General features: G+C 38.8%; 1 protein-coding gene across 22 annotated transcripts in view; it reads left to right on the forward strand.

Moving 5' to 3' along the window:
• Window positions 1–22205, forward strand: part of SETD5 (SET domain containing 5) — an 88168-nt gene that overhangs the window by 49040 nt on the left and 16923 nt on the right. For all 22 annotated transcript variants that reach the window (XM_081821426.1, XM_081821421.1, XM_081821401.1 and 19 more), the window contains 9 exons: window positions 264–381; window positions 1346–1455; window positions 2586–2835; window positions 3199–3282; window positions 4241–4501; window positions 5165–5485; window positions 5898–6140; window positions 11340–11469; window positions 19512–19756. In XM_081821426.1, the coding sequence (XP_081677552.1) occupies window positions 264–381; window positions 1346–1455; window positions 2586–2835; window positions 3199–3282; window positions 4241–4501; window positions 5165–5485; window positions 5898–6140; window positions 11340–11469; window positions 19512–19756 (1762 nt within the window). The remainder of the gene's footprint in view (window positions 1–263; window positions 382–1345; window positions 1456–2585; window positions 2836–3198; window positions 3283–4240; window positions 4502–5164; window positions 5486–5897; window positions 6141–11339; window positions 11470–19511; window positions 19757–22205) is intronic.

Consider the following 22205-nt stretch of genomic DNA (forward strand, 5'->3'; position numbering starts at 1 on the left):
TCTGCTATTTGTAGAAAAGTGCAAATAAATCTACAAATTGTTTAATGTATAAAGTGGTAATGACTCCTTTCCAAGCCAGGCATTCCTTGCTTTGTGCTTGTTCTTTAATCAAAAGCAGACAAGCATGTGATGTTTTTCAAGTTTAGGCATTGCAAAGGACTGCTGCTTCTTCTGTCAGCATATGCTTCATATTTGTGGTGAAGTCATGGGGTGGCCCTTTTATTTGTGTTGAAAATTACAGGAATTTCAATTATATCCCTTAGACCATACCCCTTTGTGCTCTTCTACTCAAAATTCAATGGTGTAGAGATGTGTGTGGATGCACGTACTTTCGGTAATGATGCTCGGTTCATCAGAAGATCATGTACACCAAATGCAGAGGTAAGATTTCTGTAGCAACTTCTGTTTGAATGGAACCGCCAAAGGACAAGTCTACTGAAGAGGCAGTCTGAAAACTTCACCCAGATTAATTTAAGGTCTGTAGATAATAATTACAATCTTTTATCATAAGAGACCCAAAAAAACGCAATGATGCTTTTATTCTGACTGGATGGGGACAAGGAATGAGTTTCCTTAGAGAAGGAAGAAATGGGAAAAAGCAAATTAAGCATTTGCTAAAGAGAAAGAGCTAGACTGGATAAGAAGTCATTGAGGTCATATTAAAGAAATTACCATATGCTAGAACATGTCATTAAGCCCAAACTAAGCTGTGTGGTTGCACTTTTTTAGGTTTTAGGTAATAGTATTGTAAGAGAGATTCTAGACATTTCTAGAATTCATTACTCAGTGCATAATCAGTGCAGCTACATCAAATATAGCAAGAAAATCCACAGAGCTTCTCTTGACAGACTAAGGAATTTTAATTCTCTGATGCAACTGAAAACAGCTTTAAGATGTAGAGCAGAGGGGCACCTGGGTGGCTCAGTCGTTAAGCGTCTGCCTTCGGCTCAGGTCATGATCCCAGAGTCCTGGGATCAAGCCCCGCATCGGGCTCTCTGCTCGGCGGGAAGCCTGTTTCTCCCTCTCCCACTCCCCCTGCTTGTGTTCCCTCTCTCACTGTGCCTCTCTCTGTCAAATAAATAAATAAAATCTTAAAAAAAAAGATGTAGAGCAGAGATCTTACCCTAATTTCTAACATCTCAAGGTTTCTCCATTTATTTCAAGAAGTATCATAAATTTTCAGACAGTTACTGTGTTAACAGTTTCTTGTGAAATGATGGAGTTACGTAAAAGACTATCATAACTTAAGTGGAAAGAAATTATTTTGGCAAAAGGTTTTTTCTATCTTATGGAGAGTTCCTGGGTCTTTATGGTATATCATCAACCATAAGCCATGTTCACACAGGTGCGACACATGATTGCAGATGGGATGATTCACCTGTGTATCTATGCGGTGTCTGCCATCACCAAAGATGCTGAGGTCACCATAGCATTTGACTATGAGTACAGTAACTGGTAAGACCTACAAAACCTTTCCTACATGAATGGCCTTGTCTTACATATTAAGCTCTTCTATTGGTCTGCTTTTGTTCCTTGTCATTTCCTTTTTTTTTTTTAAACCTAATCCTTTCTTAAGTAATGCATTTTTGTCTAGAAATTGTGTAGGGAAGAACAGACTTAGGGCAGTTTTTTCCTAGTGATACAGATACATAGTATGTCACGGCTCATCAGTCTCCTAACCAAAGGTGTTTTGTAAAGACAAAATATATCTCTATATAGCAAGAACAGTAAAAAGGGTAGGTATGAGACACTCCTAGAAATTGCGTTTGTTGTTATACACACAGCACTTGTTCCAGGGACCATACAGAATGAAAATTTCAAAATTCACCCCATCCAGGGGTGCCTGGGTGGCTCAGTCGTTAAGCGTCTGCCTTCGGCTCAGGTCATGATCCTGGAGTCCCTGGATCGAGTCCCGCATCAGGCTCCCTGCTCGGCAGGGAGTCTGCTTCTCCCTCTGACCCTCCCCCCTCTCATGTGCTCTCTCTCTCAAATAAATAAATAAAATCTTTAAAAAAATAAAAAAATAAAATTCACCCCATCCATTCAAACCATGTAATCTATCTGAGTGTGACAAGGCAGACAAAGCAGAGCTGGCAAGTCATAGATAAATATGTGATGGATTTTGTAAAATGGATGCTTTTTCTCCCTTGGTCCTTTTAGGCCAAAAAGGTCATTTGGTAAATTGATGTTCAGCACAGGTAGGAGAAGAATAGGTATTAGGAATAAGTAGGGAATCAGTAGTTCAAAAGTGAGGATGTGGTAAAGGTAGATGCAAGGGAAGTATCGCCTTTTCAGCCCCTATTATTGATCCACTGCCCACTAAATAGCATAAAGACATTAAGGGAGAACTGAATTTAGTGAAGGTTTCCTTTTTTCCACTGACCATATGTAGGGGAAGAGTTAGGGTTATATAGGAAAACACTGACTATTGAAAAGTATTCACAGAACTCTAATGTGTCTGTGTAACTTATTCAAAGATATACTAGAGGAAATCACTATACTGTTACTCCAAGGAATGAATGGACAGTATGACTAATTTTGCAAGGCTACTGAGACCGGCACTTTCGGTTTTTTCTTTGGAGCAGTAATTATAAAGTGGACTGTGCGTGTCACAAGGGGAACCGGAATTGCCCTATACAGAAAAGGAATCCCAATGCTGCAGAATCACCACTCCCACCTCCTCCAAGCTTACCCACCATCGGAGCAGAGACAAGACGTAGGAAAGCACGACGGAAAGAGCTAGAGATGGAGCAGCAGAATGAGGCTCCAGAAGAGGATAACAATCAGCAACCAGAACAAGTTCCTGAGAAAGCAGCTGTGTCCAGTGACCATGAGGTAATCTTCCCCTGGTCAGAGAATGTTGCTATGGTATTGATTCTCTGCAAATAAAGAGGATCCGTGGTTGCCACATGTTGTTATATGTAGGGAGTCTATAATAACCTTTAACGCTCTTCACGTCAAGGTGTGCGTGCCATTATTCATTGTCTTACTCTCTCTTAATAACGTCAAGAACATCCTTTCAGCTGCTTTCCATGTTTCAGTTCAGAGAATGGGGCTTATCATCTGCATTTACTCACATGAATAACACTATAATAAAGCATTAGAAGTTGTTTCTAGAGAGTTTTAGCTACCAGAAAAAAAAAGACCACTTTTTCTTAGAGCCTAAGAGTACAGCTGAATATCGCCTCTGTTTTAAAGGAAATAGACAATCCAGAAGAAAAAGCAGAAGAAGAGAAAGAAGAGGTTACAGATGACCAGGAGAACCCAGCTTATAGCAGAAGGGTGGGTACCTTCTAACATCCTTTGGTTCCTGCTACCTTTGGCTTGTGAACCCCTTCTCTTCTGAGTTTGTATCATCTCATTCTTTAACAAGATATTAAACCGTCACCTGCAGATGACAATCGGGGCTTTTTTTAATAAAGGAGATTTCATTATGATTTATTTTTATCACACATACACACACACACACACACACAGAAGTTATCTAGTGACTATTATCTAATGATAGTCTTAAGAGGTTTCTTACTAACAATCTAGTTTCCAAAGAACTGCCTTGTTGGAACAAGACACATGTGTTGGGGCTCCTTTTTCTGGAATTGTGTGAGTTTTGACATAAAAATAAAACTTTTGGTCACATGGATTCAGAAATCCTACTCTCTTGTTGAAGCCAGACATGTTTAGTTCTGGTCCTAAAAAGTGAAAGATCTGCTTCGTTGCTTTTGAATTCTGAAAATCAAGAGAAAAATTGGTTTTGATGGCTATTTTTCTTTTATATTAAAAAGTTTCAAAGTAATTGACTATTTTGAAAAGTTTAGATTTGACCTTGCCTTTTTCTACAGCTCTTTCCAACATTTAAAAAGAAATGTTTTGGGGGCACCTGGGTAGCTCAGTCGGTTAAGCTTCTGACTCTTGGTTTCGCTTAGGTCATGGCTCAGGGTCAAGAAATTGAGCCCCTCATTAGGCTCTGTGCTCAGTGAGAAGTCTGCTTGGGATTTTCTCTCTCTCCTGGCCCTACCCCACTTGAGCATGTGCTCTCTTGCTCACTCTAAAATAAATAAATCTTTTTTTAAAAAAGAAATGTTTTATTTTTAGTTTTTACTTCTGTTCTCTAAGATACATATGTGTCATTTTACTGGCAAATGTCTTTAAATGTCTATGAATTTCCATTAATAACGTTTCTGAAAAAATATCCCCACCTCATGTTGAGGCTTCCTTCTATGCTAATGCTATTTATTTCTAGACCCGGGAAGATAGGAAGGTCGAAGCCATCATGCATGCTTTTGAAAACTTAGAGAAAAGAAAGAAGCGGCGGGATCATCAGCCCTTGGAACAAAACAGCTCTGACATAGAGATTACTACCACTACTTCAGAGGTCCCTGTGGGAGAAGAGGCAAAAACTGAAGCCCCTGAACCCGAAGTTAGCAACCCTGCTTCAAACATGGCCATCCCAAGCACCCCACAGAGTGTTGGAGTGAACACCCGGAGGTCTTCCCAAGCAGGGGTAAGAGATGGAAAGACTCCAGGCCTTAGACATCCTTGCTTTTGTTAATGTCAGTTATCTGTCTTTTGGAATAGTGAAAATCAGCATTTTCAGCTTCACCTCATATTGCAGTAAATAAGGCCATTTTCATCAGCTGCTTTGTGGGATTCAGGGAGACAGAATTTGAATGATGAGACACTTTTAGACTAGAATGTAACTTCATACTGTTTCTGCCAGATAATACTGTTTGTGGTGAGTTCATAAAAATCATTTCATATCTCTTTTGGCTCTTCCATATAGCATAATTAGGCACCTGACCTTTCATAGGATTCTCAGAATAAATTCATTTTTTCTTTCCCTACCCTGACCGTGAATTCTAAGCCTTAAGCAAAACCTCAGTACCTGGGAAAGAAACAAAGGAAAGAATTACCTCCCCTGCTAAGAACCCTAAAATTAGGTAGCTATTTTTAGCTGACTTTTGACCTATTTTATAAATACTTATTAGTAAAGAAATAGGCATCTACCTACAGGCTCTTTGGCTGATTGTGTAAGTTTTTTAAGGATTACATTTGAGATTAGTGTTTCTAAATACTAAATATTCAGAATGCATAAAGTGAATAGAAAACTGGATAGAATGTTTGCTGATAAGAAATTTCTGGTAAGCATTTCACTCTGCTATTATAGGATGTTGCTGCAGAAAAACCAGTCCCCAAGCCACCTCCAGCAAAGCCTTCTAGGCCCCGACCGAAGAGTCGAATTTCTCGGTACCGGACCAGTTCAGCCCAAAGACTAAAGCGTCAGAAGCAGGCCATTGCACAACAGGCGGAGTTGTCACAAGCTGCCTTGGAAGAGGGAGGAAATAACAGCTCTGTAACTCCTACTGAAGCTGGAAATATAGACAGTTCAGGAGAAAACAGGCTATTAATGGGGTCTGACCCAACTGTAGTATCAGTTACTGGATCCCATGTCAACCGTGCTGCACCTAAATACCCCAAAACCAAAAAGGTAAGTCACAAATACATCTTCATAAGTCTAGTCCGGCAAGGGCTATCTCTTAGTACCTTGAGAGGACCTGTAATCTCCAGAAAAAAAACAAATCACCTAAGTATTACTAGATTGAAAAGTTGTAGATAAAGAGCTTTGAGGCTTCCAAGCTAAAACCATCCTACTACTTCTCTTTTGTTCCCTTAACTTTTAGGCAGAACTTAAATTGCTAACTGGAATTATTCCTCCCTTAATGATCATGGAGAGGGTGAAGGAAGATATCCTTGCATTCTGAATGCCCAGTTCATACTCTCTGCAGCTGCTATATCTACCTCTGTCCTAGTTTCTAGCTGAGGTTTTTCTTTGTGAGCTACGCTGCTGCCTCTGGCTTTTACATCTGCAGCACCAACTAATGATCTCTTTTCTGCCTTAGTATCTAGTTACAGAATGGTTGAATGACAAAGCAGAGAAGCAAGAATGCCCTGTTGAGTGCCCTTTACGTATCACCACGGATCCAACTGTACTGGCAACAACCCTGAACATGTTACCTGGTCTTATCCATTCCCCATTAATTTGCACCACCCCCAAACACTACATTCGCTTTGGCTCACCCTTTATCCCTGAGAGACGTCGAAGGCCCCTTCTGCCTGATGGCACCTTCAGCTCCTGTAAAAAGGTATGTCTGTGTTTATGTGGGTTTTTTTTTTTTAACCTAGGATGCCTATAATTGTGACATATCTAACATATTTTCTAGACAGCCACTCTTTGCCCATGTGAGTTTGTAATGAGTTAGTTCTTCAGCCATGAATAGTGATGCATCAATAGTCAGTAGGACTAAAGTGGGATATATACTGCATTTTTGGTGCTCAATTTGTGAGGATTCACTGTTGTCTTTTCTGAGAGCCCTTGAAGTACTGAGTTGAGAGCACACAGCAGTTGATGACTGGGTAGGGAGGGATGTTTTGTGTGTGCTCTTGTGGTATTGGTTAAAATGTCCATTTGTGACTACTGTGTGAGATTGGGCCCCAGGTACTCTAGAGCAATATTGCATAAGTAAAAAATGATTGATTTGTGATTTGAATTAATTTAATTACATTATCATTTGAGTGAGAGTAGAGGAAAGGTCCTGTTTATAATTGGCATATTTTCTGTTCCTTGATCAAATAACAAGTTGGACTGTTTATTCCCTAGTAAATACGGAACCTACTGTAAAATTCTCTCTCTCTCTCTCTCTCTCTCTCTCTCTCTCTTGTTTTCTCTCTCTATCCCCCTCTCCCCACTGTCTCTCTAGTTATATATTGTTTTTGGATTTAGTGGCAGTAGTGTTTGATGGTTGTTTTTGGAATGCTCTTTCTGAATTCCCAGAAGCCCTGCATATTTTCCAAAGGTGTCTCTTGGGAATAGATCACTTCCCTCAGACCTATAATGTCATTTGTGTGTTGCTAGAAGTTTAGGACACCCTTTCATTTGGTCTTCCTTTGAGGTAGAGTCTGTTCCCTGGAACACCCTTTTCTCTTATCCTCAGATCTGGATTCAGGCTGCCTTCCTCAGTGTCTGCCATTGCCCTCCTCCACTGGCATCACGTACATGAGGATGCTGCATGTAGATTATTTGATGTGATGAAGTCTCCAACTCCAGGCAGGTCTTCCCTGACTCCTCCAAACTTAAAGCTTTTCTCTTTCCCCAAAGAGCAGAAATTATTTCTTGGGGGTGGGGGGTATGAAAGATGAGATAAAGTGGTGTGGGATATGGAGGGGAGGAGGGCAACAGGGTTCTGTGCACAAAGGAAGGGCACTACCACTGAATGGGTAGCATACACTGAAGAAAGTCTTCCTAATTGCACATCTTACTTAAGTATTTGAGTCATTTAATGTTTTATTTGGGGGAAATTCCCAAGTAGAATAACCCCTAAGGAGAAATTTGATCATGAGATCTTTGCCAAAAGAGAGGCTTTGTAGATAACACAATCACATGAATAATTTCAGGTGTCAAGAATAAAAATGAGATCTTTCTTAAGAAAAAAATAAGATAGAGATTTGCCTAAGTGATAAAGGAGGGTTGGGTCTCTGGGGATAAATTTTTACACCAAGTCACTTACTTTGGATTTCAGAGATCATCTAAGAAGGAAAAAAAATTGTTTGCATTTGATGAGCATTATGATTAACCTTATTCTGTAACAATTGGAGAGTTGTGTTAACTCTGGTATGGCATGCAAAACTAATCTTCCTATTACATTTAGCTCAGTCCCTCATGAAGAATAATAGCTCAAAATCTTAACTATATTTTTTGAGTGCTATTGAACAATTAGAGAAGGTGCAGATAATGGTCTTTAGTTTGGAGGAGCAAGTCAGGTGATGACTTGAATACTAGACTTCTAAGGATGTTAACTATTGAAGCATCTTATCAAGCCAGACTGTAGGATCTCCTATTTTGGTCCTTTGAGAAGGGTAGACAATTATTTAGTACAGATTAATAATGAAGTCTGAATTGTAAGCATTATGGACTAGCCTTTGAAATGCCACCTTAATCATTCTGATGCTGGGTTATAATCTTTCTATTCCTGTCTTGATTTTCCAACTAGCAGAGTCCTGTAAAAACCAAAAACATGTAGGAATTTGATTTCAAATCTGATAGGAAATCCATTTCTTAGAACTCTTTTTACCTCATATGGTTTAGGACTTGTATCTATAGCTCATATTTGTATCTCCACTGGCAACAGATAAAAATCCCATTTAACTCATATCCATGTTTTAGTCTCCAAATGTGTCTGACCATCCTTACTTAGTCTTGTTCTCTGCAGGCTGTGCTCAGGCACTTTTATCTCTATATGTCATATTAGTCTTCGGGAAGAGTTCAGGATATGTATGCTGAGTTATCTAGCAGAATTATCTTACTTAAATTGGGTCTTTTAAAATTAAGTTTAGATCTGAATTAGTTTAAGTCACAGCTTTAATCTTTGCTGTTAACATCCAGATTATATTACAAAATAAAAATTTCACTTGTTATAGCACAGAATTAATGGAATTGTGGGTCTTTTATCTAGAAATTGAACTCTGCTTTATCCTAGATAGGGATTGAAAAGAGTTATTTTTAGATTGGTTAGAAAGAACACTTAGGTCCTAGTGTAGGACCTAAGAAGATCTGCATTATTCAACAAAATTGTAATAATTTTCTAAAAATTTCTCAGAGAAGAATATGTTAGATGAGAAAAACCACCCTCCATGGGATTAGTTAGAACAGTGTGTATTGCTTATAGGCATACTGTTTCTTACCTGATTAAAGGATGTAAAAGCCTCATAAATTAAAAACCATGTAAAATTGCATGTTGTATATTTGCATCCAGATTCTTAAGAGTGTTTGACAGAACATTTTTGATGTCCCTGGAGTTTCTAAATTATAGTGAATCATAGTTCTTAAAAAGCACATTATTGGTATATCTTGTAGTGGGTCTTCACTTATTTTAGAATGGAAACATTGATTTTATGAGTGGCCAGTAAGCCTTTCAGTAGTGTCCTTCCTTGTTCTCTCTAAATCCTCTCTAAACTTTAACTTTGTAGGTATAATAACGTGTGGGGTGGGGGGGGTTTGGTCTTCCAAATTTCTTAGAAAACCATCCTAACTGAAAATGAAACATTTCGCTTTGCATTGGTATTTTATTGTGTATACAGGAGGGGGTTATATAATCTGTGTATCTCCATACTCAGTTGAACAGGTCCTCACTGAGTATGTGCGCCTAGTGATAAGCTACACGCTTTCTTCATATGCATTCTCACTTAGCCTTCATGACAACCCTATGAAGTTGGGTTGTTGGCCTTGATTTATAGATTCAGAAACTTTGGCTCAGATGGATTGCCCAGAGTTAGGCAGCTAGTGAGAGGCACAGCCAAGTTTCAGTCCAGATCTTTAGACTCCAAAACTCAAATTACTTCCTTGTTTCTTCCCCATAGTAATGAGACTCGTCAAAACATTTCTCTCACCTATCTCTGAGCTTCTAAAAAACTCTTATACAGAGTTTTGGAGAAGGAGGAAGTATCCTTTCGATCTAATAACTGTAGCCAGAACTGAGGTGTGAAGGTATCTAAAATTAATTTGTTATTTGGAACTTGTTAGTTAACAGACAAATGGTCAAGTTCTTTTTTTATCAGCTCTAAAATATTACATAGACATACAGAAGGGCCAGGAGGAATGGGTTTGATCATATTTGCTGTGTTTGACCTTATAGCTAACCATAGCAGCATCTTATTCCTTAGAATGCCCCTGTCCTGGTTTTATTTTCCCTTTTTGTAGTCATCAGATCCAGAATGTCAATTCTTTTATGGGTGCATCTACTTGACACTGGAAATTTAAGAAATTATCTTCTCTTGGAGGAAAGCACAGTGACCCCAAGTGAGTCCTGTCATCTGCTCTGAAAAGAAAAGCTTGTATTAAAGGTATCTGTAACAAAGGATTTTTCACTCATTTTGTCCTCTTGGGCCTAATTTTCCCCATCTGTACAATGAGTGCTTTGGACAAGGTGACTTCCAAGGTCTCTTCTAAGTTGTAAGGTGCTGTGGTTCTGACAGTTCATCTTGACATCAGTATTCTGTGTATAAGCGAGTTCATTCTTGGTCTTGTTTTGGCTTTTCAGAGACCTGGTCATATCATAAAATGTTGATACGATTCAACTGACTGTTGATATCTCTTTTTTATATGCTTATTCACTCTTATTGCCTCGTGTTTACGGTTTTATTTTTGCTTTCATTTGGTAGACCACAAAGCCATTTATTTACATGATCTAAATTTTTTCTTGGTGAAATTTTCCTCACATTATTTCCTAAGAAATGATTATTTCCTATGTTTCTAAGAGGGTAAATCTATCTGCTCTCTTTGATGAAGAGAATATTTACTTACCTGTAATACTTGTTCTCTAAAGGTATAAAATTATAATCACCATTTGCTCTTCCTATTTGGGGGAGGGTCTGATTCAGAAATTGATGTTTATCAAAATTCGATCTGTCTTATGTCAGGGCAGGAGAGCCACAGAGTGGTGAGCAACCTACAACTGTGTATCTTAAGAGAACACAATTACAGGTAAGAAATTTTCTCTCTTCCCCAGGATGAATTATTATCCTAATCTTTGCAGGGTCACTTTCTGACCTAAATTTATATCTCATCATTTTAGATTCTAGTATTCATTACAAAAAATGTGACTGATTAGAGAGCTCTTTTGTACTTTTTCCCCTTTTTGATTTCTGCAGAAGTTCATGTATTCTGGTGATTTGCATTATTCTTGCCTAATACAACCAAAGTACTTAGTAGGGAGAAAAAACTCACAGGTTATTCCATCTGAGAGTAGACCTTTTGGAAGTATTTTGCACCTGTACTGAAGAGCTAGCTGTTTATTCTCATCCAAAGTCTTCCTGTGAATCTTTTCTATTATCTCTTCATATGTCCCCAGCACAGGGCAGACAACTCTTAAGAGATCTTTTATCTTCCTTTTAGGCACTTATTTTATGTACTAGTTTTATCCTATATGATCAAAGTCTCTCTATCAAATGAAAGCTAAGATTTCTTAATCTCTTCCCATTTACCCCATTCTGAGCAATATGAAAAGTTGAACAGTAATCATTTTTTACTGGTTTTGGTTTTTTGATGGGATCTCGTTATTGTATAATGCAGATTTTCTCAGTTTTGCCCCAGAGAAGGAATTGATGGGGCAATATTCTAATATGCTGAAACGCAAGGCAAAAAATACTTGACTGTGGAACTCAGTGAGTGTGTTGGAGTGCATCTCTCACCAGTTGATATGTAATGATCCAGTTAATGTATTTAAAATAGCTTTACCAATTAGTTTTAAATGATTATTGACAGTTCCCTGGTTCTTTTCCCATTGTAGCGCTGGATAAAGCAAGCCTTGGAAGAAGGGATGACTCAAACATCATCTGTACCCCAAGAGACTAGAACTCAGCACCTATACCAAAGTAATGAGAATAGTAACTCTTCTAGTATCTGCAAAGACAATGCAGGTACGTATCTCAAACCTTCCTGAATACATAAGCAATGATTATTTCAGGTCCACATAAAAAAATTCAATGTTTGAGTATTTGAACAGTCTGATACAAAAAAAAAAAAAAGAACATTGTTATCTAAATAGTTACTTTACATCTGTCTTTACAGAGGAAGAGAGATCTCAAGTCAGGGAACAGTTTTCCCACGCCGACAAAGAAGGAACTAGACAGTGTACAGATAACAGCAGAAATGGTTATAAAAAGGTTAGATACATTTAAAGTAGTAAGTTTAGGAAATCTATATCCATGTTTATAAGAGGAGAAATAAGCAAGAAAGATGTGGGGCATTGTTGAGGAAACAATAAAGATTACACATGATTGAGCTGGGTGGGGCTTGGTTGAAGGGGCAGGGGGTGAATGACGTAAATGAGAAATCCTTAAGATGTTATTGTTTTCAAAAGGGCTTGCACAATTAGTGTAAAATTTTTTAGGAGACATGGCTTTGAATCTAATATAAAGTTCTTGTGAGTTTTTAAATTAGAAGGTCCTAAAAAATCATCTGGTCCATTGGTTTTCACAGTAATTCTTACAGGGTAATTTTAATTGAATTGCAGTTGAGAGCACTGGTGCATGAACTTGTGATGCTAACTTAGTGGGAACCAGTCTTTTTACCAAAGTTTCTCCTGCCAGTTTCAGCTTAATTGAAAAGTTCTCTGTGACTTCCATAAGTTTATCTCTAAATCAATTCTGTGAATATTACGTAACCAAAAAAATAAAATAAATTAGATGCTAAAGGTCATGTAAGATTACAGCTAACATGATGTAATATATGTGGGAAAAAGTAAGCTACTAAAAAAAAATTTTTTTTTTTCAAATTTAGTTAATTCTTCTATCTCTAATTTGTATTATACCTTAGAAATTTTCACATGTGTAACCCCAGGATAATAAAATCTGAGTGTAGAACATCTGGAAGATAAATGATACTATTTATCTTCTTGTTTTACTCTTATTCTTAAAGTATTTTACTCTTCTTCTACATCAAAGATTAGGAAGATTTAATCAAACTAGATAAATATAAAGAAATGCTGATACCAGATTTCCATCAATATTATCAGTTTATTGGAAACTTTTACAGTATAGTGAGAGTATAACTTAAATGAAATCTTCTGTCTAGTATACCTGCATATGCACATTTGCATTTGTATTTCTGTATTTGAGGTTGGGAAAGGGAGGTTGTATAGCAGTTCATGTCCTAACCAGCAGAGACTTATAGGCAAAGTGTCTTTGTTACTACATGCCCCAGTTGGAATGGAATTGGGACCATTAGTCACCAATTATTGAATTTTTGCTCTCATCTCTAACAGTGAGAAACATTCAAAGGACACACCTTGCCCTTAAGGATCAACATAACCAGAAGGAAAATATTTAACTAAACCAAGCAGTAGTCAAATGAACGACTTGGTATATTGTTGCAAGTTAGTGTAAATCCTGAGGGATTACTTTTATTTGCTAGTTATATTTTTTTCAAAAAGACCAAGGAGATGTTAATCAAGAAAGGGAAATAGGAGGGGCTCCCGGGTGGCTCAGTCGTTAAGCGTCCGCCTTGGGCTCAGGTCATGATCCCAGGGTCCTGGGATCGAGCCCCGCATCGGGCTCTCTGCTCCGTGGGAAGCCTGCTTCTCCCTCTCCCACTCCCCCTGCTTGTGTTCCGTCTCTCACTGTGTCTCTCTCTGTCAAATAAATAAATAAAATCTTTAAAAAAAAAAAAGGGGGAAGTGGGGGTGCCTAGGTGGCTCAGTTTGGTTAAGCACCCAACTCTTGATTTTGGCTCAGGTCATTATCTCAGGGTTGTGGGACCAAGCCCCATGTCAGACTCTGTGCTGGACGTGTGGAGCCTGCTTAAGATTCTCTCTCCCCCTCCCCCCCCCGCTCTTCCCCTGCGCCCGTGTGCCCCCCCCATGGGGGAAAAAAAAGAAAGGAAAGTGTATTGGTATAGTAGAAAGAATCCAGTGGACCTGAATTTGAAGACTAGCTCTACCCTTTACTAAGTACATGATGTTGGGCAAGTTACTAAGCATCTATGAGCCTCCTCTGTAAAATGGGAATAGTGATACCTGCTTTATAGAGCTTGTATGAGATTAAGTTAAATAATGTATGTGAAGTGCTTAGTATGGTATCGAACCCATAAAAGGAATTATTACTAACATATTCTACACAAAATACTCTTTATTGTCGATCATTTATGAAATGTTTACAGAACTTAGATCAGATACTAGGGTACATTAAAGACTCTTAAGTTGCTAAAATCTAAAGTTGTGTAGAAATAAAAAATAAAATTGCTCTTCAGGAAGGAGAGGGCATAATGTTCATTGTAAATGGTGTGGATATGTACCTAGGAAACTCTAATCAGCTGAAAAACTTAGATTTAATGAGTTCAATAAAACCACTGGATAGAAGGTACATACGCAAAAATTAATAGCATTTTAAGGGCGCCTGGGTGGCTCAGTCGTTAAGCATCTGCCTTTGGCTCAGGTCATGGTCCCAGGGTCCTGGGTCGAGCCCCACATCGGGCTCTCTGCTCAGTGGGAAGCCTGCTTCTCCCTCTCCCACACCCCCTGCTTGTGTTCCCTCTCTCGCTATGTCTCTCTCTGTCAAATAAATGAATAAAATCTGTAAAAAATAATAATAATAATAATAGCATATATGTACTAAGAAAATGAAGAAAATTTTTTCATTCCCAAACTTAACAAAACTAAGAAACTGCCTAGGAATAACCATAGTGGAACATGTGGAGTAAACCATGGCTGAGAAATATGTTTAAAGCCTTGAGGAAATGAAGATAAAGTCTATATTCCTTAATGGAAATTATAACTGTAATATCTCCCCCACCCCCACCCCCAGCTTCATATAGTTCCCATCAAACTAGCTCATTTTGGAATTTGATTAAATGAAGTTTATCTAAAATAAACATGAAAATAAGAAAAAAAAGAAGAAAAAAGTCAAAGAAGTGCCTTCCCTAGAGGTACAAAACTAGTTTCTAGGGGCATCTGGGTGGCTCATTTGGTTAAGCACCTGTCTCTTCATTTTGGCTCACGTCATGGTCTCAGGGTAGTGAGATCAAGCCCCACCTAGGGCTCTGTGCTGGGCTTGGAGCCTGCTTAAGATTCCTGCTCGCTCACTTTCTCTCTCTCAAAACCCAAAACTTGTTTCTAATATGAAGCTGGAAGCTAGTAATTAAATTAGGACCGTACTGGTGCCTGAGCGTATGTGTATGTATGGGATAGAATAGCCAGAAACAGGTCTTAAGTAAATGAAATATTTGCTAAATTATTCTGGAAGTTTTACTTACTTGGGGGATTGAAAAGAATTAGATCTTTGCCAAAGCAAGTTCTAGACACATTCAAATATTTTTTTTTAAGTCAAACTTGAATAAAGTTTGTGTCTGTATTGTCTCTGAGTTAATAGAGAAGTCTGTTGAGAGAAAGGATTTGCAATAAAAATGACAGAGTAATATCCCTACTACTAGCAATTTGGTAAGGTTTAACATAATGCATTAAAAAGGCTAATACTCTGGGTTGCTTGGCTGCCTCAGTCAGTAGAGCATGTGACTCTCAATCTCAGAGTCATGGGTTCCAGCCCCCACTTTGGGATTAGAGATGACTTAAATAAACTTAAAAAAATACTACTTAACCTAGTAGTTGTTGTACAGAAATAAATGTAGACTAAAAAGTTTTGTACAAAGTACAAGTTATAGAATTATTAATAACTGCAAAAATAGGGCGCCTGGGTGGCTCAGTTGGTTAAGCGACTGCCTTCGGCTCAGGTCATGATCCTGGAGTCCCTGGATCGAGTCCCGCATTGGGCTCCCTGCTCTGCGGGGAGTCTGCTTCTCCCTCTGACCCTCCCAACCCTCCCCCCTCTCATGTGGTCTCTCTCTCTCAAATAAATAAATAAAATCTTTAAAAAAAAATAAATAAATAACTGCAAAAATATAGAGAATAAAAAGCAGGATTTCAAGCAGTAAAGGAGTGGTAAAATTTGTTGATTTGTTATGTGCACATACTTTTGGGTGCATATAGCATAATATATGCATATATATACTATACATACAATATATGCACATAGCATATACTACACAGTATTACTAAATTTTTCACCCTTTATTCATTTTATCAAACTAACCCCCCCAAAAATCAGCATCTTACTACTTTTGAATTAGATTTCAGTGATCTGAATCTTGAGTCTGTAAGAATATCAAAAGTATATTATGAGCAAATGAAATTTCTACTACAAATATAAGGATGGTTTAGTATTTGAAAAATTATTCATATAATTAATTTATTAGCAGGCCAAATGGAGGAGGGGGAGTAATAGTACAGTAAATATGAATTTAATGATAAATCGAGTAAAGTAAGGGTGCCTGAGTGGCTCAGTCGTTAAGTGTCTGCCTTCAGCTCAGGTTGTGATCCCGGGGTCCTGGGATCGAGTCCCTCATTGGGCTCCCTGCTCATCGGCGAGTCTGCTTCTCCCTTTGCCTCTGCCTCTCTCTCTCTCTGTCTCTCATGAATAAATAAATAAAATCTTTTTTAAAAAATCTAGTAAAATACCTATGACTTTTTTTTTAAGATTTTATTTAGAGAGAGTGAGCAGGAGGAGGAGCAGAGGGAGAGGGAAAGAGAGAACCTCAAGCAGACTCTGTGTGCTGAGTGTGGATAGGGCTCGATCTGATGACCTGAGCAGAAACCAAAAGTTGGACGCTTAACTGACTGAGCCTCCCAGGCACCCCACCTATGATTTTTTTTTTTTTACATCTTTCTGCAAAATAGTTGCCAGTTATGCTTAATGGTGAAAACTATTTACATTAAACCTTAAAATGCATTTATCAAGTACACCAAAATTAATACTATATACTAAATTATACTTCAATAAAAAAATAATTTTTAAAATGGGTTATCAGATTATCCCACTCTTAAATTATTTAACAGTGTCTAGAATTATTTTCTTACATGTTAAAAAATAACATGTAGAGGGGCACCTGGATAGCTCACTTGGTTAAGCAGCCAGCTCTTGATTTCAGCTCAGGTCATGATCTCAGGGTCCTGGAATCAAGCCCTCAGTTGGGATCAAGCCCTCATTTGGGCTCTGCACTCAGCGGGGAGTCTGCTTGAGGATTCTCTCGCTCTCAAATAAATAAGTAAATCTTAAACAAAAAACAAACATGCGGGCGCCTGGGTGGCTCAGTTGGTTAAGCAACTGCCTTCGGCTCAGGTCATGATCCTGGAGTCCCTGGATCGAGTCCCGCATCGGGCTCTCTGCTCGGCAGGGAGCCTGCTTCTCCCTCTGACCCTCCCCCCTCTCATGTGCTCTCTCTCTCTCATTCTCTCTGTCTCAAATAAATAAATAAAATCTTTAAAAAAAAAAAAACATGCAGATGATAACACAGAGGGAGGAGAAATACGTGTAATACACAGTGGTAACAAAATCTAGAGAACATGGGGGAGTACCCCAAATTAGAAATGTGATGAATCGGGGTGCCTGAATTGGCTTAGTTGGTTAAGCATCTGCCTTCGGCACAGGACATGATCTCAAGGTCTTGGGATGGAGCCCCAAGTCTGGCTCCCTGCTCAGCAGGGAGTCTGCTTGTCCCTCTGCCCCTCCCCTGCTCTTGCTCACTCGTTCTCTCACTCTCTCATAAATAAATGAGAGAGAGAGCGAAAGAAAAAAGAAAAGAAAGAGGGCGCCTGGGTGGCTCAGTTGATTAGGCGTCTGCCTTCAGCTCGGGTCATGATCCCACGGTCCTGGGATCGAGTTCCGCGTCGGGCTCCTTGCTCAGTGGGGAGTCTGCTTCTCCCTCTCCCACTCCCCCTGCTTGTGCTCTCTTTCTCTGTCAAGTAAATAAATAAAATCTTTAAAAAAAAAAAAGAACAAAAGAAAGAAATGTGACAGATCTATATGAAGAGGGATAAATGAAGGCATGAGTAGCTGAAAGATTGTGCCGTGGTGCTGAGTGAGAATTCTTCCTCAGTTACTCATGAATTTAATACGATACCAATCAAAATTCTAACTTGGTTTGGTCGGGGAGAGTACTGTCAGCATAGTGAATGATTTCAACAGTTCACTGACAGGAACAAGTATGCTAGAATAGCCAAAATATTTTGGACAGCTAGAGTAGAATAAGTGGAATTACCCAAAAGTTTTACTAAAACGGATGTCAATATTAATGCCATTTAGACAGCAGGTGTACAAAACTAAACCCAGTTTGTGTAAGACTCTAATAGGATAAATGTCATATTTCAGATCAGTGGAGAAATTATAATTCTATAATTCTAAAAGATTTTGGAAGATGTACTGTTTGACATGGGAAAAGGTAGATAATTACTACCTTCTACTGAAGTATGTTTTGAGTTAAATATGGAGATAAAGGGAAAATAGGCCAGTATATATTTTTTTTAAGATTTTATTTATTTGTCAGAGAAAGAGAGCACAAGCAATGGGACCTGCAGGCAGAGGGAGAAGCAAGCTCCCCGCTGAGCAAGGAGCCCAATGCAGGACTCGATCACAGGACCCTGGGATCAGGACCTGAGCAGACGCCCAACCAACTGAGCCACCCAGGCGCCCCTTGATGGGTCTTGCTTTCTTACCCAATCTGATATATTTTAATAATGATTGAGAATGTAAATGAGGGGCACCTGGGTGGCTCAGTCGGTTAAGCGTCTGCCTTCCACTCAGGTCATGATCCTGGAGTCCTGAGATCCAGGGCCGAGTTGGGCTCCCTGCTCAGCGGGGAGCCTGCTTCTCTCTCTCCTTCCTGCTTGTGCTCTCTGTCACTATCTCTGTCGCTGTCTTTGTCTGTCTCTCAAATAAATAAAATCTTAAAAAAAAAATAGAATGTAAGTGAAACTAAATTACCTAGTCTTTATCTCTGCGCATCAAATTCCTCATCTTTAAAATGGATTTATAGAGTTGTTCATATTAAATCTCGTAATTCACATAAAGAACATAGAATAGTGCCTGGTATATAATAAGCACTTAAAAGCATAATTACTTTTTTTAAGATTTTATTTTTAAGTAATCTCTACAGCCAGTGTGGGGCTTGAACTCAGGACTCTGAGGTTAAGAGTTGCAAAGCATAATTATTTTTTACGAACACATAGCAGTATGATCACCTCTGTTGAGATTCTTAAACTTATATTAAACATGTTTTACATACGTTTTCTCATCCTCACAAATTTGTAAATCCCCTTAAATAGAATATATGGTGACCTTCTCCCCTTACATACCTAATTCAGTGGTTTCCATATAGTAGGTATTAAGTAAATCAATCTCTTTTAACTGTAAATGAATAAAAGTAGATTTTTCCTCTGAGAAAGTGAGATAGGTGCTTTGACCCGAGTGGTCATTAAAATATATAGGGTAGTAATTTCCTTTATAAGTGGACCCAAGAAGTGTAGGATATTCCAATCAGAAAAAGAGTACCAGCCTCATTTTTGAAAATGGTTGGGAGAAATTTTTGTAAAAATCATTTCCTACTTTGAAGCACTCTAAAACTAGGGGCCAGATATATAGGTCAGGTAATCATGTGTAACTCTTTCCTACTAAAGCAGAACATTATAGAAAGAGCTGCCAAAAAATGGTAGAAATATATAAAAAGATAAAAGGAGTATGGAGTTAACATTCTAGAAACTTGAGCTGGTGATATGGAAATTACTTAGTAGAGGGTGATTTTAACAAAGTGACACAGAACTGAGATTTTTAGAAATTCAATGTGAAAAATAAAAGAAGTTTATATTTTCCCCTGGACGAGATTAAATTCGTTCCAGAGATCAGTCATTAGCAGTGTCAGATTCATCTGGTGATTTCTCTGGGCAATAGAGAATTTTGAGAATTACTTAAGTGCGACAAAGAATTCTTTGGCCTTTTGGTTTGATTGTGGGAGATAACAATGGGATGAGGCAGAAGAGGAATTAAGAGCCATTGTGGGCTAGAGATTAATGGCTTTACCACAGAGCCTCCCTTTAAACTGTGATTTCAATCTCTCATCCAAGCTTTGTATTTCACAGACTTGTTGAGCCCATTAAAGAAATGGAAGTCTCGCTATCTGATGGAACAGAATGTCACCAAGTTACTGCGGCCTCTTTCTCCAGTCACACCACCCCCTCCCAATCCAGGCTCAAAGAGCCCCTCCCTGACCACACCTGGCCCATCTCACCCAGAAGAGGAGTGTCGAAATGGATACAGCCTCATGTTCTCACCAGTCACGTCTCTTACTACTGCTAGTCGCTGCAATACTCCTCTGCAGTTTGAGGTGATTTGGGCTTGCTTGTTGGGAGTGCTGAATATGAAAATTATCATTTGCCCCTCCTCATTTCAAGTATAATATCATTCCAAATATTTATTGACCATGTTCCTGCCAGTCTCAGCAAGAGAATGGGAAACCTCAGCGTCGGTGTGACCTGTTACCTGGTAGCCTCTCATCTTCCCCCAAAGTCCCCATACTTCCCCAAAAAGGAATAGTTCTACCATGGATGACACTCATCTGTTTTTGCATGCAATCCATCAGTCTCCATAACTATAGAAAGCATGCTACATCTCCATCTTTGTCTTTACTGCATACCTTGGTTAAAATAGGTCTCTAGCTGCCTAGTAACCACTAATGATACCAGCCTGAGAGCTCAGATTATACTGATTGATTTTCTTTCTAGGCCTTTAAATGAGTTATCTTTCTCTGTTGTTTTGTATTCTTGTGGCCTCAGTGAACAGAGATTTAGAAAGCTTTGGGGTATGGTTTGTGGCAAATGAGGGGTTTTTTTCCTACTCCAGGTAACTTTCCCTTCTTGTTAAAATGTGTTAGGAATGAAACGTTAGAGGCTAACAACATGTATTGTAAGAGACATATTTATTACATTCACTGTCTGGATTAAGTTAGAATGTATTATCTTAGCTGTTAGAACAGTTAATTCTGAATCACATTCTCGTGTTCACATGTGGATAATAGCAGGTTTACTGAATAGAATCCTTGTGTATAAAAAAAAATCAATCTATTGCATGTTACTTTGATTTGCAATTCATTAAACAGTCTCTTCCTTCTTAAAAGAAACTTATTCTGATCACTAAACACTTAGCTCTGCCCTTATCTTGTAACTTCTCCAGATGTGTTCTTTGATAAAGGTGAATGCTTTAGCCAATGCCTTCCTGCCTATTCAGCCCTTACGAAAGCATAGGGATTAAAAATACCAGAACTTTTGAGTGGCTAACTCAGAAGGAGGTAGCTAGCAACCTTGAACGCAGGAAACAGCTATGTTCTATACCTGAATAGACTGTACTAATTACTTTGGGAGCAAACCTCTTTGGCAAGGGGATGGTGGGGAAGCAGGGGGAACCTTTCTGGTTACATTTGACTTATAGAGAAGTTACCAAATTCACTTTGGCATTCTTGTCAGCCATACAGTAAAGCAGCTGATTCAGGCCTTACTAACTTTACTTGGTCTAATTGCCTTGATTTTTCAGTTAGCAAGTAGAGTTCAATAGTAAAATTTCATAGGAGAATATTCACCCTGGAGGGCAGCAAATTGTAAGCATAGGATTTCATACTTTATCATTGCAGGTTTTACTATAATTAAAAAGGTGAAATTACAGAAATTAGAAGGTACATCACCTTCCAGGACAGTTAAATTGAGCATTCAGTGCATTTCCTAATCCCAGGTAGTATTTTGGATAACTGAAATATTGTGCAAGGGTAAGGTATTTTATTTATTTATTTTACAAATCAAAGATCAGTTTAATGATGCGCATAGTGTAAGCATAATGTTAGAATACTGGGAATAAAAGAAAATATTATATTAAATAGCTCATCCCTTCAAAAAGTCTAATGCCTCTATTTTCACTGTTCCAGACTCGTGATTTAACTAAGGAAATTTAACCTTTCTTGTCAATAAAACAAACTTCACCATCCTGACCATCTTTATCACCATTTTAACTGACATGCTCTTTCCTATATTCTAGTATAGGAAGCCTTATTTCCATCCAAGACTATGACACAGAGAAATACCAAAAAGGTGTCACAGGTAAAGATCAGTTTGGTTGGGGAAGAATCTTTTTTTAAAGGAAAAATGAAAATCATCCCAGTGAAAAATGTCTCCAGTGCTAAGGGAAGGAGTTGAGGAGACATGACAAGATCATGAGGGAGGGGGAAGCATCAAGGAAAAGGAGTAAAAAGCAACTTTGGGAGGGCAAGCTTAATTAACCCCTCCTTTACACCAGAATAACCCTTCCCTTCTCTTCCTGGCCCAGTGTCTACACACTACCTAGCCCACCAAATAAAATTAACAGCCTCATTTCACAGTTGTCCAGAGTCTCCAACATTAGGAACCCTTCCCTTCCCTTACCCCTAGTACTCTGAATCCTTGTCACAACCACCGCCATCTTTCTATCCACTTTTTACCATTCAGATCTTCCATCAGAGTTCACAGTCCAGATCCTGTTTGAGTGCTATGGGAGTGCTGCCTCAGGTGAAAGCTCTAAGGGGAAGCCTGTTTAAGATGCAGGGACTTGAAATGTTCCCCTCTGCGGGCGCCTGGGTGGCTCAGTTGGTTAAGTGACTGCCTTCGGCTCAGGTCATGATCCTGGAGTCCCGGGATCGAGTCCCGCATCGGGCTCCCTGCTTGGCAGGGAGTCTGCTTCTCCCTCTGACCCTCCTCCCTCTCATGCTCTCTGTCTCTCATTCTCTCTCTCTCAAATAAATAAATAAAATCTTT

This window comes from Leptonychotes weddellii, chromosome 1 (assembly GCF_054177405.1).
Source record: "Leptonychotes weddellii isolate Sample4059 chromosome 1, ASM5417740v2, whole genome shotgun sequence".
NCBI lineage: Eukaryota > Metazoa > Chordata > Mammalia > Carnivora > Phocidae > Leptonychotes > Leptonychotes weddellii.